Below are 26,676 nucleotides of genomic sequence, written 5' to 3'. Positions count from 1 at the left end.
TGCGCAAAAAAAAACAAAAAAAAAAACAAACAGATAAACATACTTAAATTTGAAAACTAAAATTGAAGGAAAAAAAAATAGAATAAAAATATTGGGGGGCCTGCGCAGGATCGAGATAAAAAACAAGGTATACCTACACAGGCTAGGGAAGGAATATTATTGATTCTCGGCTGCTACGTCACCGAGGATCACGCCACATCTCCACCCACGACATCTGCTCTCCGATTGGTCGGCGGCGTAGCGACACAGTCACCCGTCCGTGTGCTTCACACATGTTCGAGCGTCGCTTGTAGCGAGCGGATCAGAGACGGCTGGGATGGCAGCGTTCACTACGCGGCTGACCGGTCTGGCGTTCGGGTCTCGGATCGAGCTGCGTTATCGCGTTTTTCCCCACCTTACTGGCGTCATCGCGTGCGATAATTGAGAAGAGAAGGAATGACGGGCTAATCGGAGTATAATCGAGGAATAATCGCCGCGGCGGGATGCGCCGTACGAGGTTAGCCTCAATTTTCTAGCCATCGAACGAAAACCACGACGTCTTCCTTCCTCCGTACGCGCGATACGTGCATACATCCATCCATCCATCGCACACGCGACATATGCGACTAGTCCGTATACTCTCTGTGTGCAGTGGTGGTATAATCAGTGAATTGAAGCTGACACGAACACGTGGGGTGAAACATAAACGACGCATTACGCGAGTGATCATTGAGGACCAGCACTGTGGACAACTTTGCTGTCCGAAAGGTTAAACCCCCCTCCCCCCCTACTTGCTGTCAACGCTAATCTCACAGCCGCAGGTGCGCGTTTGCTGTTCAAAGTTCAAGGTTCGTCAGTGTAAATACGCTGCTCTCCTGTATTCCGTTATATTCATTACATCCGGTATCCTCCCCCCCCCCCCCCCCACTTTAACCCTCGTCAATCGTCACTCGACTCGCGCTCCACAGTCTAAACGGTCGGTATTGCAACTGTACCGCGTTTTGAATTGTACCGCTCGACAAGTTGATCGCTGTGATCTGATCTCCGATTGGCATCGACCTACGAGGAGCAACAGAGGTGAGTGTTTTTCTATATTTCTGTTTTATTTTTATTTTTCTTTTTATTACGAACGAGAGAATGAATGAATGTATCACCGTACTCGTTTCTCTGTATATCCAATATACCTACTACGATTTTTCTTCATTCCAATAAATGGCGAGGCGATTTCTACGGGTGTAAAACTTTATCAACAAGGCCAACAGGAGGCTGAATGCGTTGCGTAACGTCGTGTGGAGGAAGTTGTTGAGATCGAATTTTCTCTGAGATTAACAAAGATCTACATATATATATTTATATGTATAGCTAGAATGGTTCGCGATTTCACTGTACTGCAGCAGCAGCAGCAGCAGCAGACCGTGTAATGATCATCTCGGCGTTGAAAATCATTATTATGTAATCCGTATGAAACGAAGGTTCGGAACTAAATTCGCGTACCGCTAGCTGCTACGAAGCGTATAAAAACCATTAACCGGATCATTGACAACTAAGCGTTGCGTGTATACATTGAATATTGATCGAACCGTCTAATCGCTTTGTTATTGTTCGTCAATATCAACCGGCCGTTGGAATCTACGTTTCGAATTACAATTGTCCGCATCTTTCGCGGTATTGTCCATAGCAGGGCGTAATTGGAAATTCCTAGCTCGAAACAACCAAATTATTATTGTTGTTGTTGTCGTCGTCGTTATTGTTATTGATGTTGTTACCATAAGTATAACAATGATACAGGCGTTGGCGACGTGCTTCGCACGCGTGGGAGCTCTATATTTTTATTTTAGTTTACAAATAGTGGCAAACTATAGACTAAAATAACGGTACGAAGAACGACGAGGCAAAACTAGAAGAAACGAGACCGAGCGCAACTAGTGCCGCAGTGTTTCTCGCTCGCCATGCTGCGTGAAAACTGAAACCTCGTTTAAACTTCTCATTCCACTTTGTCGCCGTTTGCACGCGTGCTGCGTGTCTAAACGGTGTCGCGAACAAACAATCCGTGAACAAAGTAACCGGTCAAAGAAAGACACGGTGGAAAAATTGAATATAATTGTTGAATCGACGAACAGGTCTGGTGGAATTTCATTCTCTTAATCGCAAGAGGATTTATCATATTTCAAAGTACAGAGACGAAGAAATGAAACGCAGATCGAAACAAAGAAATATCCCTTCTTTTATCCAAAACTTGAGAAAAACAAAAATCAGCTTCTATCTTCCCCCCCCCCCCCCCCCCCTCAATATACCTAAAATTGTGTTTCTCTCGTTGAATTAATTCGACTGTAATTCGGATGAGTGGGGTAATTTTATTTGTTCGCTAATAAACTACATGTAAGTATTTCTTTGGTTCATACACGTCATTATACTTTGATACCTTATTTGTTCAGACTGTCGCATGTCGGCCCGATTATACATTACGATATTACGAGCACGTGCACACATTGGCATTTTATTTCTTCGGAATGCAGCTGGATCGTTACATCGCAAAGGCTGTCTATTGGATGTGCGATGCTCCGCGTTTGTCCGAAATGATTTAGCAGCATATGCACATACATGTATATGACGCATTCCACGTCAAATTGCGGCCCATGTACCTCACCCCCTTCGATACTCATCATTTTTTAATACGATGTTCCTACCAACCCAAAAGGGTCTCGAGAATTTCATCGGGACATGGAAGAACGAAAAAAATAGCGAACATTGATTCCATTATCGTGTGGTTTTCAAACATCAAATTTTAAATCACAAAATAGGTGTGAATTTGTTTTAGATTTTTACAACTGGTGTTTTTGGAATTGGTATTTCAATTATTTTTTTACATATTTCATCGGTGACTAAAAGAATCTGAAAAAAATTTCAAGACATTTTTGGCCCGGTATGAATATCATACTAAAAAATGATTGAAATCGAAGAGGCTGAGGTACATAGCATGCTAATTTGACGTGGATTAACCATCGGATATAATATAACTGGGATAATTTTTACGCTTGGGTATAAATCCCAGCAGAGCTTATCGTACGTGAAATTGATAAAGGTGGAGATTATAAAAATAAGTGAGAGATGATGCATTCGTCGTTTCATCGAAGAGAGATATACGTTACACCATGCGTGCACATTTGATAAACTGTATTAATAATGTCGAATAACGATTCTCACGACCTACATCAAAACGCGCGCATAGATGATAAAATAGAACTGTACGAAACAAGATTTAGAAACGAAAGTCGCAGAAAAATGTTGCAATATGTATACGTCCTCGTCTGGTCTCGCAGACGCAGTCGTTTTATCTATTATATACATGTTATGTTGTTTTTTTAATATCGTGTAGTATAGCGCAGGCATACATGTGTGCATATTTATCTGACTAGTGATCTAATTTTAATCATCCGTGAAGGTCGATCGAAGTTTATATTATCCAAACATTACACGTTGTGTGTTCCATGTATACACGAAGGTACATAATTGAATTTAACGGGTTCTTATCGGCATAGCGGCAAATCAACCGCACCTTTGGCTACTTGTTACAATACGCAATTACAAATAAGAACCACGATATTAAAAATGCGACGTACTCTATGCATCGCGTCGTTTTAATTTTTTTTTATAATTCACACCCACTATAATTCGCACCGCCTGCGATGATTACAATGATAATGATGACGAGTCCAATAAAGCTAGAGGGACAAATTAGCCGGCATCATCATCACTCTGTACGTGGGTGTAATACGACAGTGTACGTATTTATACATCTAGATGCGCCGTTATATAAAATGCAACCTTACATCGCGAGCGGCGTCTATTAACCCTTTGAGTCATAGTGGTAAGTAGCAGCAGTCTTACCACCTATTGCATATCCATTTATTTATATTTTTTTTTATTTATTTATTTTTTTTTTGCCCCTTCCTATAGTATACCAATAGGTTTTCAATACTCGAGAGTAATTATTGCGATACAATGTAAATTGTTATTGTTATAAACAAATTTATTAAGAAAAATTGTGTAAATTCAAAGAATAATTCATTTCCGTGAAAGTTAGCCCACCACACATACACGTGTTTTACATGTATTATAAGTTTTTCCGGACACCGATTATGAATCTGAAATCGGATATTAAAAATTCAAAATAGCGAACAAAAATTTCAAATTCCATCGAATCTGGAAAAAAAAAGAACTCTGTCCGGTTCTGCGGTAGGAAAAATCCTCAGTGAAGTTAGAATATTTCGTGGTCAACCGTTTACTGATTTGACGATGTACACGGGAAAGATGGGCGCGGTTACAGATAATTTTTACGGTTAACAACCACTGAACTATAATGTAACGTTAATAACGCAATGCGAAAACCTTCAGACTGCGTGACAACTCTTTACAACCGTTTTGTGGTTATTATTGTGATTACACAATAGGCATTGACGTAATTTTTTCCGAAAAAAAAAAAAAAGAAATGTGTGTCACATGTACATATTATAAAACTGTAAGTAAACGTACGGAATAAATGCATATAATATAAAGAAACGGTAAGAAATGAATGCTGTGTTATATCTATATACGTATAAACGACGCTCTGTTAGCTGCAGCAGCTAAACTCCCAGTTAATAAAATTTGCATTCGCTCGCGATGGCATCAATTGCATTTGTGTCTGTATTTATATATATGTTTGGTCTATTGCGTAATATGGTCGGGAGACGTAGGAGCAACGGTGCTAAACCACGTGGCGTCGTCTTGTGGCCTCTTGAATTAATAAATAAGATGAAAATGCATCGGCATCGGCATCAGCATGAAGCCGAGCTTGCGCATGGCGCGTGATGATGAGATATATTCGTGCGTAATGAAGCAATCACCGCGCTTCAGTTGAATTCATATCGCAGATGATATTATGTACTACAACTCTGCACGACGTCATCATCGTAGTTGCATTCTCCTCCTGCCGCTTCGTCGTCTTACGTTACCGAAAAACTTGCACGATTTTTCTTTACTTGTGAAAGAATAATAGACAAGCCGGGTAAACGGTCTTTTCGCGACACTTTTCATCAATGTGAAAATGGAAGAGCCGGTAGGTTCTGTTCGACAAACTTGACGGGATGACTTCGAAAACGGCCGAGTGAAAGATCTGAAAGTTATAGGACTTGGCAGGCAAACGAGAAATTTTTTGAAAGAAAAAATTAGAAGATAAACAATTTCTGAAAAATAAAAAATTTGCGTGTTTTTGCTTTTACAATTAATACACATACTGGGAAAAAGATAATCGTTCGATTGGAAAAAGTGGATGTTTCTCGGTTAAACGTTGAAAATTGTCTAAAACGATGTTGATAATTTACCCCGTTTTCATCCCATTTTACGAATTTTATTTAGTTTTATTACACATTTTACATTAGATTCGCATTCAGCGTCTGTAATTGAAATTCCGTGTGTAAAAAAAAAAAAAAAAGAAAACAAAAAAAAAAATGAATCGCGTGACTGAAAGAATTAAGGTAATGAAAAGTAAAAAATTAAATGAAATTTTTATTTATTTATTTTTTCATTTGTACACAATATTTTGTTTACGCATAACCTGTACAGCAGTGTGTTTGTTCATGTATAATAATGCGGTTAATTGGAAATATTTATAGTTGCATATTGGTATGATAATTTAATCGGTGTGGTAAATATTATAATATTGCAGTTATATCTTCGTTATATCAATATAATAACGAACGATCACTCCGAACATAACATGAAGTGATTTTTCATTCAACGATAAAATTAATAATTCACCGCGTACGTTGTGAATAAGTGAATTGTTAAAATGTTGTGTGTATCGCTTTTCTTACAAGAGTGCAGTTCGTGTGTGTGTGTGTGTGTGTGAGAGAGAGTGTGAAATTATTTTTCAGATAGTATAAAATGAAGAGAGAGAGAGAGAGAAAATGCACGAGAGATTCTCTTTTGCAGAGCTGTGGTGGTAAAATTTGCGACCGATTCTGATCATCGCTGGTGATTTGGGACGTGGCTGCATCGCTTCTTCTTGGTGGAGGAGAACGGGTTGTGGTGTTTTATTGTTATTATCGATAACGAAGGACAACAAATAACGGGATAATATATCGAATTTGGGGGAAACGAAGGAATCTTGGTAAAGATAAAAGGAAATAAAACAGTATAAAAATCGGCAAATATTTATTGTGTGAGAAAGAAACGTGGTTGTCTATCTGCATAATATTTGATTACACGTTATATATATATATATATATAATAGTTATTTTTTATAAATAACCGTTCGGTGGTGGAAGAGAAATCAAGCACCTTTCATCATGATCGTCGAAGAGAAACAGTGAGTTGTTTAAAAAAAAAAACAAAACATAAATTACATCAGCTGCTGCAGCAGCACCGTCTCTTCTTGTATCGTATTTCGATGTTCTATTCAGCTTTTATACATGGGACGGGGTTGAAATTCCGAATTTGAAAAGTACCGAAAGCAACAAATTCGGAATTTTTTTGCTGGCGAAACTTGAAGTGAAGTAATCAAACTATGACGAAACATCAAAGTTTCAAATAGTCCGAAATCCGATGCGAAAAGTTCGAAATTCCGAATGATCGAAGATTTTCAGTTCTGTGAATTTCTGGCTTGGTGAAATTTCACCACTTTGTTCTTTGTTTGTTTTTGATTTTCGACATTTATACATTCGGAATCCTGATCATTCTGACTTTCGGTTTTTCACATTTTTTACACCCACTCGTTGAGTAAACTACCCTGTGCGAGTATATTTCAATTTTCGGAATTTTACCCTATGGAAACTTTATTTTTCGGATTTTTGCTCTATCGAAACTCGAATTGTCGGAATCTTGCATTTTAATTGGAACTATCAGCCGTCGGGCTTCCCATCATGCGAAACTTTGTTGTTTCTTCAAAGTTTGATTTCTTTCCTTCAAGTTTCGCCAGCAAATAATTCGGAATTAGGCACTTTCGGGAGTTCAATCCCGCCCCCTTATACGTATTTCATCCGCCGCTAGCACACCACAATTCTATCTTCTATCTTTTTTATTTTATCTATTATATCTTTCTATCGTACACGTGACTGCAGTATAATAATATAATCGCTCAGCTTGTATACAGTATAATTCACGGCTGGTAGTCAGTCACTTTTCTCGCTATTAGTCACTGTATTTTTTTAACGGAGTTACTTTTTGCAACTGTTTCTCACGAAATTACCACTTTTTCAGTCGTAATTTAGTTTAGTACATAGAAACAATTTAGTTGCCCAATTTCTTTTTCCCACGCGGTATTTTGTTTGTTGGGTATTACAGTATTCTTAGCAAGAAAATCAGCGTCAGATTAATTTCGGAAAATCAACCGTGATCGCATTATTCATTTTTCCTGTATCAAAATGTTTCACCGGAAAGGACAATAAATTCATAAATCAGAGCCATTGTTAACTTTCTTTTTTTTCATTTACGGAATATCATAAAATACGTGAGAAACAAGGAAAATAGCAATATAATTGAAAATAGGGCTATTTCAGATGAGACGAATAACACTGCGATAGTACTTGTGTCGTTTAATTACTGTGCAATAATTAATTATGATCAGTTACTGTTGAGTCACTTTTTTCGGTTCAAGACTTACTTTTGCTCCCTCTTTCCATACGATTTGACTGCTACCAGCCCTGGTATATATATGTATTAATGTACGTGTAATAATTCACACACTTAGATTGCCGCATCCGTGTAATGATTATTTTAAATCCCTGCAGTTCATAGATAGCTTGCGATTTCACAGACGAACGTCAATCGACGTTAATTATTGCAGACTGTCGATGTTACTCGACATATAAAGAAAAAAAAAAAAAAAAGAACGAAGAGAAAAAAAAACTGAAATTCACAATCATTTCAGTATCCTTTGATTTTGGTGGAATTTAATTTCGATTGCACTCGCTCTCACTCATACTCACGTCGCGTAATTTGGTAAAATGCTTATAGGCTGCTTCTAGTTGATGAACTTGCATGACTGAGTGGAAGGCAACACTAATTTGATACACAGCGGTAACCTTATACACATATTTTACGTTTTACGCACATGACTGTAGGTGTAGTCTCTCACGAATTGTGCAGTAACCGGATCCCTTCTTCTTCAGGTTTATACAACATCATCGTATACGTATATACTACATATCATTTGCATTGCCGGTCGATGATCGGTAAAACAATAAATTTTATACAAGGTGTTACATTAGTAAATTTTATCCACACGTTAACGTTCAACGATCTAAAGATATTTTCAAAACATTTATATACATACATGATGTATTTTATTCAAGGTTCACGTTGATTGAGTTTTTATTATTTTTCTTCGTTTTACTCTTGGACTGAAAAGAAAATCGATTTTTACCAAAACGAAGTTTCTTTTTGTTTTATTTTTTAGTACAAGGAACAACTTTAATGCATATACGAGTCAAGTTTCTATTTTCTGTATATAGTCGTTGAAACTTGTGAAAAAAAATGCACGCACGTTCACACACATGCAGTTTTTATTGTTAATGTGAATACATTACTGCTATGTTTGACATTCGTCGAACTATAATTACAAGCAATGTTTATTATACTTCGTGTGATATTTATCCTCTTTGGTTTCTCCTTACCAAAATTCCGGATAACGCCGCGATGAGTCACGCGTTAATTAAATTATATTCTTATCATATAATTGTAATTACAAAAATGTCAGTGTCTAATTATATGCTGTCTGTAAGAATTAAACCCGATTAGAGCACAACTGAACACGCTATTAATTCCCGCAAGACAGAGAGTAAATAAAAAAGGGACCATTAAAAGATCATGTTGTACCTAAAGTTTTATCGACTGTGTAACAAACGAGGTCACGTATATTCTCGAATTTTGACCGTCCATTTGTACGACGTTGGACAAATATAAATGCATACTCTATTTACGATATCATCACCCAAATGAGAGACAAAAAAGTCTCTCGAGCAATGATAAGGCGATTATGACAAACTGAACGGTTGCTCGGCCTCCAAAGTTCAATTTCTTAATTTTTCTCTTTCTTCTTTCACATTTTATCACGTTTTCCGCCACATTTCTCACGGTGATCGGTCGCGGTTGATACTTAAAAGAAGAAGAATAAGAAGAAAATAAAAAAGCGAAAGAAACGGATGCGATGATCGGTAATCGGTAATCGGCAATCACGGGTCAAAGTCTGTCACGTTTCTTACATGCCAGCGTCGTTAAAAAAACGCATATCACGTCGTCTGCGAGAGATAATAAGTAGCGAGAAGTCGTCGTTATATATTAAATTCCTCACACCTCTCCGTGCTACACGCTGTAGCTGAGCTCGTACGGCTTGTCAGAGAGCAAAGTCCGCGACGACGAGATTATATAGCTTCGAGCCTCGGTAAATACTAACCAGAAAGTCAAATAAAGTAGTCGAGTTCCCGCGTGCCTTCACAGTCGCCAAGAAACGATCGAGACACGATCGCTTTGCCCCGTTGGATAATCGCGTCCTCGTTGTCAGAGTGTTCAGAGTTCAGTCGGTATCGCGGATCGTTCGAGTTTGGATCGTCGACACAGTGTGGATAGAAAAAATTCTCCCACCGCAGATACATAACTTGCGAAGGACTTTGCTTCACGTGATAATTATTCGTCCTGTATAATTAAACGTGACTAATTCGACACCTGAACATTGTCATTTTCGATCCACCTGTCGATATTATACTCGAGGTTTGAAGGTACGATTTTTATCAGCTTCTGATTCATGTATCTTCCTATTTTTTTTTTTTTTTTTTATAGATCATCGTTGATCTAACAACGAATCTGTAGCCGCGTGATGGTACAGATTTAATTGCATTATTGTAAAGGACCGTATATAAATATATCGCTGCGGAATATTAATGATGCAGCGGAATCGGATCGTGCATAAATGACTCGACGAAGTGTCACGATGCTGATTGTATAAAATTGATGAGACTTTGCCGATTTCGCCTCTAGATAATGACTCGTAATTTTTTTATACACTCTGTCATAGATTCGTGTCTCGATGTATGCACGTGCGACGTATTCGGTATGATTTCGGAACCTTGAAAAATTTTCTCAATTTCCTTGTATCGCGTAATTTGATTCCGAGTATGTGTCTTTAGTATAATCGATAGCAATTTCCTGTTCACTGTTTTCCAATAACTGGACTAGTTACAGTTTATGCATTATGATGGTCTCGGTCGTCGTCATAGTCGCCGATTCATCACTGACAATAAGTGCAATGATAATTAAATAGAGAAAGTGGATGGCGTTGATAGATTGTATTCGATTATATAGAAATTGAAACCTCGACCCACATAATATTATACCACTCATCAAGCCTGTCGCTGTATAAGCTTTGTAATGAGATTATCGTTTCTCCAGCTTCTTCTGCATGTGCTTGTCGCAACGTCTAAACGTTATTTCACCTTGACGAACAAGTGTGCCTATTTAACAATCTCTTTGACATGCGTACCATGATCATTGCAGAGAAATGGAGGGTTTCTGGATAGCAGGCGCTATACGCGCCATCCAGGCGATTTCTTACGTCTGCGATCTGCTCACCTTTCCGGTCTACCTGGTCCTCCAGCGGCCCTGGGAAAAGCGGAAGAAGTCCAGGCGAGTCAAGGCCAAGCTGGTATCGAAGGACGAGAACTCTGTGACCTACAGGTCAGTCGACAGTCCCGGGGAGATGCACGTCGCAATGAAAAAACGGAAGGTCGAAACCCTCGATGAAATGCTTCTTTGGGTCGCCCAAATTCACAACTCGAAACGATGCCTCGGTACGAGACAGATCCTCGCCGAGGAGGACGAGCTGCAGCCGAACGGTAGAGTCTTCAAAAAGGTTGGTGGGTTACTTGGTCTCACGCACATGTCACGAAGTGTCTTTCCCAATTGATCGTTTCTTTCCAACTCGTCTCACTCTCGCACTTTGATTTCAGTACAAAATGGGCGACTACAAGTGGAAGACCTTCTCGGAGGTTGAGAGACTCGCCGCGTCTTTCGGCCGAGGATTGAGGAACCTGGGAATGAGGTCGGGACGAAATGTGGTGATATTTGCTGAGACCAGAGCCGAGTGGATGATCGCGGCTCATGGATGCTTCAAGCAGAATTTCCCCATCGTTACGATATACGCGACACTTGGCGACGAGGCGATCGCTCACGGGATAAACGAGACCGAGGTCGACACCGTAATAACCAGTCACGATCTCCTTCCCAAGTTCAAAAGGCTACTTGAACTAGCGCCTAAGATAAAGACCGTAATTTTCATGGAGGATCAGCTCAAGCCCACAAACACATCGGGGTACAAGGTATGAAAACGTCACGCGTGTACTAGGGTGGTTCATTTTTTAACATTTTTTAACGACGTCTGTGTAAAGAACGTGGAAGCATACAAGGAACATATGCTATTGCGACGTTTAGACAAACAAGAGCTCGACTCATCGCCACGAGTCTTGAAACTCTTGGTGCAGAAGGAAAAAGGCAAGAACTGGAATAACTTTAGCATAACCAGTTTTTGTCCACTACAATCGGTGAAACAAAACCTGCGCTTTTAGATCGTTTTACGAATGATGCGTAATTGCGATTCGCATTGTTTTCTCCGCAGGATGGCGTTACTCTGGTGCCGTTTTCAGACGTCATCAAGACCGGTAACACCCTGAAAATCGAACCGTCACCGCCCAAGGCAGATGACACAGCGATAATAATGTACACCTCGGGCTCGACGGGAATTCCAAAGGGTGTTCTTCTCTCCCACAAAAACATCATCGCGACTCTCAAGGCCTACTGTGACGTCGTTGAAATTCGATCGGACGACGTATTCCTCGGTTATCTTCCACTCGCCCACGTCTTTGAACTATTAGCTGAGAGCGTTTGCCTCCTGAGCGGTGTTCCGATTGGCTACAGCACTCCGCTTACGATGATCGACTCGAGCAGCAAAATTCAACGGGGATCCAAGGGTGACGCATCCGTTTTGCACCCTACCTGTCTCACCGCTGTACCGGTAAATTGTTTGTTTTTTCGATAGCCCCCTCCACTACTCCAAGACAAAATTTTGCACGCCAATCACACTGATCGTTTTGATCCAATACCAGCTGATCCTTGACCGCATATCGAAGGGAATAAACGAGAATGTGAAACGTGGCGGTCCCTTCAAACAGGCGATATTCAACTTCGCTTACGAGTACAAACTCAAGTGGCTTAAACGAGGCTACGAAACACCCCTCTGCGACAAGTACGTATTCGGCGCGGCTAAACAGGTCCTTGGAGGACGAGCGAGGCTCATTTTATCCGGTGGAGCGCCGCTCAGTCCGGACACTCATTGCCAGATAAAACTTTGTCTCTGCGTCACCGTCACCCAGGGATATGGACTGACGGAAACGACGTCTTGCGCGACGGTGATGGACAGTGAGTACGGATTCCATGTCCTATTTCCTTGATATCTTTAGTCACCTTTTCGTAATAAACACTCGACTCGCGATCATATTGTAACGAAATGGCACAAAAAAAAAGTATTTATATAACGCGATCATGTTCTACGGATTTTTCCATGCCTGTTTTCCGTACAAAAAGTACTCGTTTTTGTAACCGTCTAGTGAGTCTACGAATGCGCATGCGCGGAGTGCAGAAAATACCACGTTTAACCCCTCCGCGCATGCGCAGACGCAAACAAATCTGATATTACGTCACCCTAACCTCAATTTAATACTTAGTGAAAAAACTAATACATGCTCTTGTTGCATAAAGAATCGTATGCAACAAGACGACAACGGTCTTTTCGATTCACCTACTTCGGCTCACCTGCGACTCATATTGCAAACTTACTCTCTGTTACACAATATACTATGATTTTCAACCGTAGAACCGGCCTCTGAAACGTTTAGTCACTTTTCAGCGTACGACCGAAGCACCGGCAGAGCCGGGGCGCCGACTACTGCCTGCGACATAAAGCTCGTAAGTTGGGAAGAGGCCGGTTACAGAGTGACCGATAAGCCGTATCCGAGGGGCGAGGTTATCATCGGTGGCGACAACGTTTCCGCCGGGTACTACAAGCTCAAGGACAAGACGTCGGAGGACTTCTATCAGGAATGTGGCAAACAGTGGTTCAAGACCGGGGACATTGCCGAGGTGCATCCTGACGGGTGTATCAAAATCATCGGTAGGTACCTGATACAAGGTGGAAATGACAGGGTATTCAAAAGGGGTAATGAATAACCTGGAAATGTCATGGAATTTTTGTCCCATAAATTTGTGGCCATCCTGTAATACCTACCTACTTGCGAGAAATGGGTAAGTGGCAAGTGTTTCACCGTTTTTTGCATTATTCCATTCGAAAATGACAGACCGGAAGAAGGATCTGGTGAAACTGCAGCTGGGCGAATACGTGTCTCTGGGAAAGGTCGAAGCTGAGCTTAAGACCTGTCCGGCGGTTGAGAACATCTGCATTTACGGTGATGCCAGTAAGCATTACACGGTCGCCCTGGTCGTGCCGAATCCTCGACACCTCGAGGAGCTGGCCGAGAATCTTGGACTGAGGCCTTCCTCGCTCGAGGAGCTGTGCAATAATCCGGAAATCGAGAAAGCCGTGCTTCAGGAGCTCGTCGAGCAGTCGAAGAAATGTGAGCAGCGTTGCATCATTGAATGTTATGTTATATTTCGCAGAAAGACGAAAGTTTTACTTTGTGTCTTTTTGAACACGGTATTTTCTTCACCGATCCCTACAGGTAAACTGGAGAAGTTCGAAATTCCTGGGGCTGTGAAACTCTGCGCCGAACAATGGTCACCGGATATGGGACTTGTCACGGCAGCTTTTAAACTCAAGAGGAAAGCCGTCCAGGAACGCTACCAGCACGAGATAAACCGGATGTACGCCTCGTGATGCTGGCCCCGGCGATAAACTATACGATAAATGCCAAATGTAACAACATATAACGTGTTTGTAACTGATGTAGGTATTTGTGTGTGTGTGATATACCGTGAAGGGGGATGACGGAGAATGATGGAAAAACACTCGGGAACGAAAAGCTTGGGTGAAAATCTTAGCTGCCTATGAGTTCGACACGTGCTCTCTCTTTCTCTCTCGTTCTTTCTCTTTTTGCCAGTGAATGCGCATCCTTGTCCCGTTTTTGTATACATAAATATTTATAGAGATTATCTTGAACGAAGATGAGGATCAATGAAAATTAGCCAGTCTTAGGTGCGTGAGCGTTGTGCCGAGTCTTTTTAGGAAAAAGAGAGAGATTGAAAGCGTTGTGTCGGCAACTACCGAGGATTTTATTGGGATTCTCGTTTTTGTACAGAGATGAGGGTTTTTTCTCTGCAGTACGTCGTTTCTCGTAAATAGGATATCCTACGGTTTATGGGATATGTTTGCATTTCCTGTTGATGGAAATTCAATATATTAAGTGTGTGTAAAATAGTAATTGGGCGAATATTGGAGGAAGGGTGCAAAGAAATTTTTTGAAAAGTCAAGAAATTAGAAAAAAATACCGAGGGAGAAAAGATGAAAAGAATTAGAATTTCAACGTCGAGGTGAATAAATAAATGAATAAATAAATAAATTAATTAATAAACAAATAATGGTGCAAAGCGGTTTTCAACGTTTTGTTTGTTTTTTTTCAATCTTTGTCTGTTCATGCTTTTGTTCGTTCGCAAAGATTGAAATCGCTGTAAATAAATTATATAAATAAAATATACTATATATATATATATATACATACATATATACATATATACATATTTAAAAATAATTACGAATCATTACTCAGAGATTATTGAGGTGTAAAATATATTATATTATTATAATCGTAACGGGTCAAATTTACAACAAAAAAAAAAAAAAACACATTCGCGTTAACAACTTTATTTAAATCAAACGTAAAGCATCACTCACTCCGTTTTCGTTAACGGAATCTAACGATATTCATTTTATTACTTCGCGGATTTATTCCGAAATAATGTTAGTACTTTTTTTTATTAAATGTATGAATATGTTGTTCATTGTCGGAAGAATTATTTGCACACGCGAAACCAAATTTTCAAAAATGTGTCCAAATATTTCGGTTCGGTCCACTCGATGATCGGCGTTGCTTAAAAATCTCTTGTGTGGATACAATCGTTTCATAAATCTAATGTAAAATCGTTTCATTTCATCTAGGCGCTAGAGTTTTAAATTTCTTTTATACACGCATTTCTTGTCTTCCACCATTTTTTTTCTCTTCTTCGTAATCATTCAATGTTTCATACCTTATCGCAATTCATCGAATAGTTCGACCACCGAGAAAATTTATCCATACAGGAGATGAAGCGTGAAATATATCACCGTGTGCGAAACGAAGCGTATAGTCGATATTATATTATGTATTGTACAAAACTAGCCGATATGTAGTTAAAAATTGAGGTGTATAGTTTGAAAATAGAGTGCAATTCGAGTTTAATGCTTCATTTTTTATTTATTTCCGATGCGAATGAAGCAATTTCCGTATATTCTAAACTATTCAGTCAATCGATAAACGTGTTAAAGTAAATTTCATTTCGTGAAAACGTACGAAAACATCCATTTTCTTCAAATACCATCGATAATAATAGAAATAATATTACAGACAAATCATAATGGTTGAAGTAATTCATTGTCATGACTTATCTTATTACTGAAACTACTTCAACGCACTTTTCAAACTATTCTTACGCGATAGATTCAGAGCAGCTATACACGTACGATGAGAGTTCTTGTCTTATTTTACGTGTGTTGTGTGTTTACGTGTATCAGCTTGTATGTAATATTTGAAGCCTGAATGATGAAAAATTAATTATAAATATGTATTCTTTACGGAAATTGGCAGTTTTCTTTCTATCCGTTATTTCTTATCCTCATTTTCATCTGTCAATTCTTCACAGTGATGAAATAATTACACATCTACGCATGTTGTATGTATATATATATATATATTGATATATACAGAGAATTGGAGAAATAGAGGAAAGAAAAAAACTAGGTGGTGAAAGAAAATATATATATATATATAGTCAAATATAACGATAACATGTCAAAATGACGAGGTTGAAAAAAACGTTGGTAATTATAAATATTGTCATTTCTTTTCATGTCTCGTCTAAATTTCTCATCGCAAATCATAAGGCAAAAACAATGTATACGAAAAAACATATCTCGGAATCAATTAAAAAAGGTCAAAATTGTTTATTCTCGTGTAAAACAACTAACGTCGATTTATTGATATAAAAATTAATTATTGAAATAGCTGTCATAATCACGTTATAAACGACGCGATGACAAAGTGTCGGAATTAAACTCGGTATTTACAAATGCATATAGTGAAAGACTTAAGGATATTTATATATTTATAAGGCACTGCGTATATACGTCGTGATTTCTTTGATTCGACTAGAGTGTATTCAGGACACGGTTTTCCCTTTGAAATAATCTTCCCTGAACGTCTGATTTATCAACTGGCCGATCTTCGTTCTGACCCAGACCGGTGGAATGACTGTGAAAAATTGCTGAATTCCGTGGGCCCAATATCCGGTGCTAGAGTCGAGTTTTCCAAGCGTCGCGACGGCGTTTCTAGCGTAGGTCGTAGCGTCCGGTACCATCACACTCGACACCTGAACACAATCAGGGTATTTAATAGGGGCGAAAACGAAGGGATAATGGAAAACCTGGAATTGCCGAGGGATTTTTTTATTTGGCCATGGGAAAACTTGAATATGTCAGTTTTCTGTCAGGAAATTAGCAATCATTTTTTAAGGTGACAAGTTTACTTTTATTCGTCGAGGAAACAAGATTGGCTTAAACGGACTTTTTTATACGTTATATTTTTCTTCAATTCGAATTGAATTTCAACCGAATATTGAGTTGATAAGCTGAACGATTTAGGTTTTAGTAACTTACTAGAACTGGGAAAATGTCAGGGAAAAATGAGTTTCAGGTAATGGAAAATCTGGAAATGTTATGGAATTTTTTTCCCAAACATTTGTGGCCACCCTTATAACTGAACGGCACTTGAATAAGGAAAATTAAATTTTCTGAGATCAAGAGAAAAAAAACGTTTCTACACTGAATCTCAATTTTTCAACACCTTGCTATTAACAACGTTAGAGAAATTACATTATTACACTATTTTTCCACCAAAAAATCCCTACAGTTAGTCCGGTCTTGTTGGAAAATAGCTCATTTTGTTCGTACACAGATGAATTTACTAGAGATTCTTTTTTGAGCCTGTCAGTTGGTGACGAAAAAAAATCCGATATTAAAAATAAAAATTAGATACATAAGAATTTACAGACGATGAACTTGTGATTCATCAAGAAATACGTTGTCGTCAATCACAATTTGAGTTAGACGATGTGTGGACGGTTCATTTGTGAATAAAATCAGATAATGTTCGTTAAAAATCTGTTTTAAGCAATATAAATTTTTCAGTAAAAAAAAAAAAAAAAATATAGCAACGAGATTTCTATGACATAGGTAAAATAATGTGGTGTTTCATCATTTTTTATTTAACTAGATCAGCTTCGGTGTTACTATTTGAAGTTCTGTTTTTGTTCCAATACTTTTTCAACCTAACTATACAACGACGCCACACATTCCGAATGGACGGTGATTTGTACGTTTAAACGGTGTTGAAAACGCTGTAAAAAAAAAAGAGACAAAGAGGGAATTTCACCGTGCAGTTTTCGCAATTCAGTCAACGTGTCACGGATGAATTGTCGGAAATTTTTCACCTTGTAAGATTTCTCGATCTAGATCTAGGCACCTATTTCTCAACCATCAAAAGAACAAACGCAAAACAAAACTGAAACAACAATTGTGACAATGAAATCATTCCGGGTGGCCACAAATTTTTGGAATTATAACTCCGTGACATTTCCAGGTTTTCCATTACTTAGAACCTAATTTTCCCTGACATTTTCCCAGATCTAGTAAGTTACTAAAACCCAAATCGTTGAGCGGATTAATTCTTTATTCGGTTGAAATTCAATTCTGAGAATTGAAGAAAAATATAACGTAAAAAAATGTCTGGTTTAGCCAATGTTGTTTTCTCGACGAAAAAAAATAAACTTGTTACCTTAAAAAATGATTCCTAATTCCCATAATAAATTGATATTTTCAGTATTTTCCATGAGCAAATTAAAAATCCACCCTGTCATTATTCGCGTAGGTTTAAATTCTCACCTGCAGCTTGGCGCTGAACGCGTTCATCTTCGTGTTTATGAAGAAGGGCACGAGATGCTGGACCGTTATCCCGGACCTCGAATACTCGGCTCTTAACGCCTCCGAGAAACTTTTAACGTAGATTTTAGTCGCCGCGTAAACCGTCATCAAAGGCAACGGCTGCAGTTCCGAACCCGACGAAACGTTGACGATCGCTCCTCGGCCACGCTTCTCCATCGCTCCGATCAGCATCCTGGTCATCAGCGTCGTCGCCCCCACGTTCACGTTTATTATGTCCCATAATTCCGTTTCCGGTACCTCGCCCAGGTACATCGGGTACTCGTACTGCTTGCCGACATTGTTGACTGCAGTTCACCGGCGAGAAGAATTTTCACTAATTAAGATTAACACGGCACGAAACTTGGAAAAGCTCGAAACACAAGAGGCGAGTTTAAATTGCCCGCTGCTAGAGAAACGCTTACGTTTTCGACTCGGGACACCGATCATGTAAATTCAATTTCGTTGTACGAGAGTGAAACAAATTTTTTGGCCCACGCGATTATTTGTTTAAAAAACGAAGATTAACGATTTGATCTACCCGAGAGATGGAATTTACAAAATTGGGGCGTCTTTCGCCACCTGTTGCTGGGATAGGTAAAAAAAAAAAAAATTAATAAAATTTCCAAAAAGAATAATCTAACATCTGCATTTCTGCTTTCCTTAACTTGCGACTTTCTATACTTTTAAATCTCTACTTAACCATACCGCGAGCACGTATAATATTTGCAACAGGTTACAAAACCGTACCGTATGCGATAATATGTCTTCAACAAGGACGAAGTATTAGTGAAAGTTGATCTAACGAGTCGAGGATGAGAAAGAAGCTTAGAGCTAAATATGTACCTGAATTATCATGCATTGCGCGAAGAGGTCGACCTTTCACAAAGCCTCAAGAAAACTGTTATGTCATACTCGCCATTAGGCTCTGCAAGCACTCACGTGTACCGTATTTCGAAATTATAAGTAGATGCAACCGCGTCTCGTTTTTAACATATTTGCATAAATGCTGACTTCGAATCCATTCGCTTTTTTACCTTTTTTTTTTTATTCCACGTTGGAAACACCAAGTTCCGTGTATCTACATTGGATTCTATCCGAGTACATTTGTACGTTCATTTCCGTCAATTTTAGGCATCCGATTACCAGACAAATTACTTGGATACCAAAATATAATCTCGTTATTATACCTATTTTATTCAGTAGAAAATATTTCTCATCTGTTATTCGAAATCGTCAAAAAATTGACAAGCATGAATTCACGATATAATGATTAGAAAATTGAAAACTTTTCAGCGAGTAATAAATTTTTTTCCCAACATTTCACATATTACCGTTACGAAATGTTATTTCTAGTCGAACCTATTTCTTGGCAAAAAAATTAAAATAAAATTCGCACTACCGGTAAAAAAAGTAAAAAAATTCACCACCCTAATACGTATGGAGGAATACCTCTGACTGTAACGAATAAATGAAAAATTATCACTTACCTAGAATAGCTACGGGCAAATCTTGAAGTTGAATCGATATTTTTTCGTAGATATCCTTTCCCTTGCTGAAATCTGCTACTATGACTTTGACTTCGACGTTCGGATTTGTCGCGAGTATTTCCTTCCTTGTGTTCTCAAGCCTGTCGAAATTTCTGCTTATCAGAACCAGGCTCATTCCCCTGACAGCCAGCTCCTTGGCGTAGGCCTTGCCGATTCCGTCAGTCGAACCCGTCACAACTGCGCGATATAAGATGAGGTAACGTCAACGACAATAAAAATTACCAACAACTCCTTGTTTTTTTGTCAGAAATTTGCTTTTATCATTAGCATCGGAAGCGAGAAATACGTGACTATAATTATTAATTAATAAGAAACTGCTCGTTTGTTTAGTCGTACTCGCGTGTATGTGATAAAAGTGCAATGCATATAGAAGAGCATAAACCTTAAGTCGTCAATATTTACCGCCGCATTAAGCCGGAATTCGGCAAGTACCTGTTAATTTTATTCCGTAAATGATCGTTGCGACGAAACCTGCAATTTTTTTGCATACGAAATTGTTCAAAAAGCGGTCAAAGTACAATTTCGCACTTTAGTCGAATCAAGATTCGTATGAGTTTTCTTATTTTTCTGGTATTGTTCACGATGAAAAATATACACGCTGGGTATGTAATCGTAGTGTAAATTATCGGGTGATTATAATTACTATTATTTCCATTTTTTTTTTGTTTTTTTTTTTTTTTGTACACTCACAAGAAGCCAATTCTCCGTTTCAATTCATCATTCCCGTGCAGCTGCAATCGTCGCAAGTCACAAATTGTCCCGTTAATAATTAAACGATCAACAAAACTTTCACGGTTTACCTTGAGACCGCAATACGATATTACATTATTGTAGTTTCGACAATTATACAGCCTCGCAGAGCAATTCCAACAGTGTAAAATATTCTATCGCTGATAACGAGGCAGTCTCCCAAGATCTTTTACATAATGTGTAATTATTTCGACGCGGTAAAAAAAAAAAAAGTAAACGAAAACCTGATGATTTCTCGTATTTCCGAATAACTTCGGGAATCATTTTCTCGTCTTAAGTTTGTCGTAATTCCCACGAGCGCGGGGCTCCGTAAAGAATTATTGCACAGTTCAACGTTCTACTTTTCATCTATTGCGAAACTTCTATTACCGATTGCTTTGGACAGTGTGTTCTCGTTTCTATTGTTTTTTTTTTCTTTTTTTTCCATCATCCTTTTTTGTTTCTCATATTTTTTGTACCTTATTATCTTGCAATTCGGGCATCGAACTTCGCCAAGAGAGTCATTTGAGCGTTTAGCCACCGACTTGGGTAATTTACAAACACATGTACATACCTACGGTAATAACGTACACCTATATCTGTAATATTGGCACAAAGGCATTGACAATTTTGCCGCTGCAGAAAATACTCCGACTTACTTTCTCATCTCCGGGGGTTTCGGCTGCTGCTGCTGCTGCACTGAGTTGCAGATCGTGCAAATTCCGGGGAGAGAAACTTTTCCGCGAATAAATTGTGCACGAGCGAAGGTTGAATTTTTGCAATCGCGACCCATTCGTATATCCAGGTCACGTATAATCTTCTCGGCGAAAATTATATCGATACCAAGTTTTCCCTCATTATTTATATTATACACTCGTGACTGACTGCGAGCTCTTTGCGAAAATTTCGCAACTGTCGTCGTACAATTTATGCTCGTCTCGGTGGGGGGCACACTTTACCTTCTACAAAACTCACACAACATTCCCGAATTCAGGACAAACTTTTTCCCCGCGTATTATGAACACATTTTACTTCGATCGAAGTTGAATCTAGACTGGCGTTCACTGCACGCGAATCCGACTGTAAAACTGCATAGTCAGCGAATTTATTCACGTGTATAAGACACTATAAAAGCACACTTCTGCACGATTATTACATACACGCACCTACACCGGTGCCGGCAATCCAACGACCCAGAACTTTGCAATTACGTTACGTAAAAATGTCGCAATTTTTTTTTTTTTTTTTTTTTAATTTGCAAACGCTGCGTATCTCTCGCCAATTTGATCGCGTAATTGCAGTTAAAGCTTTGATGAGCGCAATATTTCGGCGCACTGAACTTTGAAAAATGCACAAAATTACATTGCATGAAAATCGGCAGGTTTAATATAACCGATCTGCCCCTTTCGTTCTTTTTATTTACTTGATTGTTCCATCTTCGATTTTGCATCGTAAAATAATGAAATCAACGAAAAATGTGAAAGTGTAATTTTTCGTAACTGAACTTATGTATGGATTGTAACCCGTGAATAAGCTAAGTTCACATCGCTGCCGTGTAACACATTTGCTGCTGTGTGTGTTATATCTATAAGTGAAATCGCGAGGATTCCCCCGTGGCATCGTAATAACCGGTTCAAAGCTGCACAATGTATATAATTTTATAATACCCGTGCTGTAAATGCGTTGTCGTCGATTAAAGTTGCGTATACAAAAAGCAGATCTCGATGCCCACGCAAAAAAGTTACGCAGGCATATGGTGACACGTACCAATTTCCGGCTCTTCGAATGGCGGTAATCGAAATCCACTGTCGCGTCGAAATTGATCAATTTTATCCATGCTTCAGTTCCTATACGATTATTGTCCTATAAATTATTCGTTCATAGAAAGAGTTGAAAACGAAACAAGAGCCGACCGTGTGCGCACCAATCCAATATGGCCAATTCAATATGGCCGCCATTGACACGCTTGCGATTTTATTTCCGATGTACCATTTTTTTCGACACTCGACAGTCATGAGTCGATACTTAAGGTAAAATAAAATTACGGCAAGAACGGATTGAGTGCGATTTTTTCACCTTCGAACATGTTCTCAGAATTGAAAAAACGTCTGTAAACTTGACTCGCGCGTGTGACGATGAATGATAATCGAATTACGTTGAATTCACATCCCTGAGATGCAGATGTGGCAATAATAATCGTCAACGCTTTCGTATTTGCACGTATAAGTAAATAAGAAGTTGATTATACCGTATAACCTCAAATAATTGGGCTTACTGCGAAATATTTCGTTCGTTATTCTTACTTTTGAAAATCCATTCCAACGTCAATACATTGACTACGTTACGTATACTCGGGCAGTCCGTCGTGCGTGTAAGTAGGTAGATTTTGACCGAAGATTTTCTTGAACCAGCCGAAAATTTCGTGTTTCTTCATAGTGATATAATGACGATCAAATCGTTATAAATAATACCTTATTATTCATATGGACTGTTATTGATACTCGCAGCGTGGTTAACAAGTCGTTTTTTGCATTTACCAATCATGTAATTTATCGTATTCGTATTGTCCGTGAATTTCATTCGCTCGGATAGTTGATCTTCGGGTAAAATTAACATGGTAATCGCAACTGCAGACAGGTTTGGCAGATTTTTAATCGGTGATAAAATAAATCAGGCTACCAAACGCAGAATGCATAACGAACTACCGCAATAGCTTCGGTACAGCACGCGATAAAATCGGTGTAAAAAGATTGAGGACCAAGTATCAACGACTCCTAATATTCAAGGTTAAATTAATCCCGTGCCGGTTTAAAATACTGACAACCCGCAGTTGCAACGAGGTGAACGATCCTGTGACCATAGCCACTGGTAATGACATTCGACCGGCCGCAGGAGAAAAGATTAATGAAAACAAATGTGCCTAAAAACCTTGAAAAAATTGGCAAAGACACTCACCTGCCCATTCTCCATACCTCGCCTTCAAGTCGACGGTGTTCGAATCAAAAATCAGCCTCGCCGCACCCCAAAATGTTCTGCCAGCCCTTAATATCGGCTCGAAGAGTATCCAACATGCAACGACCAGGGCGAGTGCCGAGAGGGCGATGTCGAGAAGCATTTTCCGCGTCGAGACCTGGACAAAGAACCAATAAGGGCCAATGATGCGATCATTCATTCGTAATCCAGTGAACGATCAAGTTTTCGGGAGGGTATAAAACTCGAAGGATTAATCGCGGCTATTTTCTACAGGCTGAAACGACGTTTAATCCACCAACGGCATCTCAACCTCGGCGAAGATTCATCGTCAAATCGGATTTTCTCACTAACAAACAACGTCAGCGTACGCAGGAAGACCTACCCCCTTATGAAACCCCGAGTTTCAATCCTGCAGGAGCTTCCTCGAGCTTTCGGAGGAGCAGTTGAAACCGCACACAGCTTTTCACACGCACCAGTTTCGACGATTACGTTATCGTTATTTTCATCCGCCGAGCTTCCGGCATCCGAAACAAAAACCCCTACACCGTATCACGATCAATGCAGTCAGTATTCAACTGATGTCAGTTGGAGAAGCGACGTCGCGGAGGTGTTAGAAAAAGGTTCAAGACGATTATGTGTGGGTAAAGATACTGGCAAGGCTGAGGTACTGAACAGTTAAGTTATAGGGACGGTTCGTTTTCTCTCTCTCTCTTTTTCCCTCCTCCCCCTCCACCTCTTTCTCTCTCTCTCTCTCTCTCTCTACATCTCCATCTCCCAAACCGAAAGACTCAGAGGTGGTAGGAACTCGTCGGAGGTACGAGACCGCGTTCGCCCTCCACCACCACCACCACCACCACCACCACCACCTTGGCTGGTTGCTGCACCTCCGGTGGAGTCGGGACTTGGAACCGATCGAGAAGGCGCGTTTCCCCGAACCTCCGTCACTTTCTCTGCAAACAACTCAGCGCACGAGACGTTCATCATCCGCACATCTTGCGGCAGAGCTCCGCTGCAGGCTCGAAAGATGCAGGCTAGGCAAACAATACCGTGTTTACCGTCACTCCTTTACTTGTGCACAGTTTACAAGCGTCTGGCTGAAATAATGAAATATGAGTGGCTGTGTCACCATTCGAAACCGCTGTCGAAACCCAAAGTAACGATACAAATTGCGGCGGGCTTATACCCCTCCCTCTCCCTCTCGAAACCCTGACTCTTAACCCCACGTCGATAGATGCTGGTCGGTGGTTTTTGTTTTTTTTTTTCTCTCTTTTCCCTCCCTCTCTTTCTAATTATTCCTATGCAGTTACGAAACACTCTTGTAACTAACTATGTTTGGTATCCTGAAACGCAATCGAGGTACACGCGAAAGGCATGCACAGTTGGTTGACTTGTAACCTGTTCCTGAAGTAGTGGAGTTCGTTTATACCTTAGCAAACTTTAACCGGTACTTACATACAAGGGTCTCGTTTCTCTCGGCTTCTTACGTAATTATCGCGATAAACAGGTAACCAGAAGAAAAACGTTGCGAGAATATTTTGTCCCCTCAATTTTCAATTTAACCACTTTTAAACTCCAATTGTGTCCGATTACAATTCGGATTTGTTTACTTTATCGTACTTTTAGTACGGAAATTTTAGGGAATAATTTTTTAGAACGCATAGTTGCGATAATTGCGTCAATGACGTTCATTTATTTATTTAATTTATCGCCCCTGACAATTTCTAAAAATACGTGTTATATCAACCCGAGGCTGTAGACTCCATATTGGATCACAAATTTGCGATGTATGATTTTAAAACACGGTGTCTTTATCACGTATTCTTGTAGTGTCATCACGGGTCAAGATTTGCGACGAGACGACGCTGTGCTCTGAATTCTTATCGCACGATAAAACGTAATGCGCATCGGTATAAAGTACGCATAACGTACGTCGGTACGTGTCGTGTTACTCAATCATCATCGTCATGTTATATCTAGGCTCTTGCATCAATAATAATATTTAAAGACAATTTAATTTTCTACTGCCAGATTTCAAAAGCGAAATTACGTATTAGTATGTGTTAGATTTAATAACTCATATGAGCTAACCGATACAACAAAACTTATTTGACATTCAATACGATCTGCACTGTGAGTCTCTTCGCAACTTTCATGCATAATTCTCTATCTCTCTCTCTCTCTCTCTCTCTCTTTCACTCTCACTTCGCGTTCTAATCACCGTTTCTAATCACTGTTAAACGTGTTACTGTATTCCAAAGATTACCTCACAACAATTGACTTCGAAATAGACGAAATTTCGCCTCGGGGACAGAAATAATGATAATGAAAATTTAATTTCAATGAAATTTTCAGCAGATGTTGGTGTGTACCTACAATGATACCGTCCAAAATAGTTGACACGATCCTTACCTTAAGGAAAAACTAAAAGATAGAATCGTATTCGCGCGTGCCGCGACTCTGAATGAAATTGATGTGGTCAAGAGGCGAAAACAAAAAAAAAAAATAAAAAATGGCACTGAATCAGAAACACCGAAACTTGGAGAAGTGGATTCGTTCTTATCGCAATTATGATAACGCGCGAACTCGGGTGTTGGAATCGTTACAGCCGATGATACGGATAAGCCAAAAGTTTACCTCGGCTGTCTTATCGCTTTAAGTGACATTAAACTATAAAATACCTACCGGTGATTCGTTCCGGATGAACGGTGAAAGCAGTCCGTCGGTTGCGAGACTGCTGCAGCAAAGCAACGTAGCGTGGGTGATCGATTCTATCGCATTAACGGAAATGGGAACGGAATAACGATAAGTGTGCTTAATGCGCATGTGTGCAAGTAAGCCATTTGACAATCAATTAATCATTACGATACGCGGCGAACGCGGCTACGACTTTGGAGGGGGAAATTTGCTCGAGCGAATAATTATATCATGTGACCGTGTCGGCACTCTCACCGCCACGCATCCATGGGACGGCGATAAACTTGATTCGGTAAAAGTGGTTCATAACGCAAGGACGTAGCTCGTTGATGATCGCGTCATTGACACTTTGTGTTTTGATGTTATTATTTTACGACGACCGCGCGCTTCGCGTTTGATTATGTACGGAGGGGAAGGAACCCAGATCTGGTTCGTTGCGGGAAGGCTAGAGTAAGAGAGGAAGCGAACGTAAAAAAAAAAGAG

The 26,676-nt window shown here is 39.5% G+C and overlaps 2 protein-coding genes across 5 annotated transcripts; one reads left to right on the top strand and one right to left on the bottom strand.

The window, feature by feature from the left end:
- Positions 1–310: 310 nt before the first annotated feature.
- LOC124179053 (fatty acid CoA ligase Acsl3) lies at positions 311–15,455 on the top strand. Of its 3 annotated transcripts, XM_046563051.1 has the most exons (9): positions 311–1,056; positions 5,953–6,328; positions 10,510–10,864; positions 10,962–11,330; positions 11,627–12,022; positions 12,114–12,426; positions 12,914–13,177; positions 13,362–13,637; positions 13,743–15,455. In XM_046563051.1, the coding sequence occupies exons 2-9, from the start codon at positions 6,309–6,311 to the stop codon at positions 13,895–13,897; spliced, it is 2,148 nt and encodes a 715-aa protein (XP_046419007.1). In that variant the 5' UTR covers positions 311–1,056; positions 5,953–6,308; the 3' UTR covers positions 13,898–15,455. The 3 variants fall into 3 exon arrangements, with proteins under 3 accessions (XP_046419007.1, XP_046419008.1, XP_046419009.1); XM_046563052.1 differs by lacking the exon at positions 5,953–6,328; XM_046563053.1 differs by lacking the exons at positions 311–1,056; positions 5,953–6,328 and adding an exon at positions 9,413–9,734.
- On the bottom strand, positions 15,240–26,337 carry LOC124179057 (inactive hydroxysteroid dehydrogenase-like protein 1). 2 transcript variants are annotated; one of them, XM_046563067.1, is made up of 5 exons: positions 26,182–26,337; positions 23,482–23,656; positions 19,738–19,974; positions 18,212–18,555; positions 15,240–16,641 (listed from the first exon to the last, which is right to left on the bottom strand). In XM_046563067.1, exons 1-5 carry the CDS (start codon positions 26,320–26,322, stop codon positions 16,432–16,434), a joined length of 1,107 nt encoding a protein of 368 aa, XP_046419023.1. In that variant the 5' UTR covers positions 26,323–26,337; the 3' UTR covers positions 15,240–16,431. The 2 variants fall into 2 exon arrangements, with proteins under 2 accessions (XP_046419023.1, XP_046419024.1); XM_046563068.1 differs by lacking the exon at positions 26,182–26,337 and adding an exon at positions 23,882–24,335.
- Positions 26,338–26,676: the final 339 nt, after the last annotated feature.

This window comes from Neodiprion fabricii, chromosome 3 (assembly GCF_021155785.1).
Source record: "Neodiprion fabricii isolate iyNeoFabr1 chromosome 3, iyNeoFabr1.1, whole genome shotgun sequence".
In the NCBI taxonomy this organism is placed as follows: domain Eukaryota; kingdom Metazoa; phylum Arthropoda; class Insecta; order Hymenoptera; family Diprionidae; genus Neodiprion; species Neodiprion fabricii.
This window is presented reverse-complemented; position numbering and strand designations above follow the sequence as displayed.

What these genes read in the sequence shown, in the direction of transcription:
- LOC124179053 (XM_046563051.1), top strand. Translation starts at nt 6,309, where the DNA reads ATGATCGTCGAAGAGAAACA. An exon ending in CAAACACATCGGGGTACAAG is followed by an intron (nt 11,331 to 11,626) that starts GTATGAAAACGT and finishes TTTTCTCCGCAG; the next exon opens with GATGGCGTTACTCTGGTGCC. An exon ending in CGGGTGTATCAAAATCATCG is followed by an intron (nt 13,178 to 13,361) that starts GTAGGTACCTGA and finishes CGAAAATGACAG; the next exon opens with ACCGGAAGAAGGATCTGGTG.
- LOC124179057 (XM_046563067.1), bottom strand. Translation starts at nt 26,322, where the DNA reads ATGCGCATTAAGCACACTTATCGTTATTCCGTTCCCATTTCCGTTAAT. An exon ending in TCATCCGGAACGAATCACCG is followed by an intron (nt 23,657 to 26,181) that starts GTAGGTATTTTA and finishes TTCTTTGTCCAG; the next exon opens with GTCTCGACGCGGAAAATGCT. An exon ending in GAGGTATGGAGAATGGGCAG is followed by an intron (nt 19,975 to 23,481) that starts GTGAGTGTCTTT and finishes TATATCGCGCAG; the next exon opens with TTGTGACGGGTTCGACTGAC.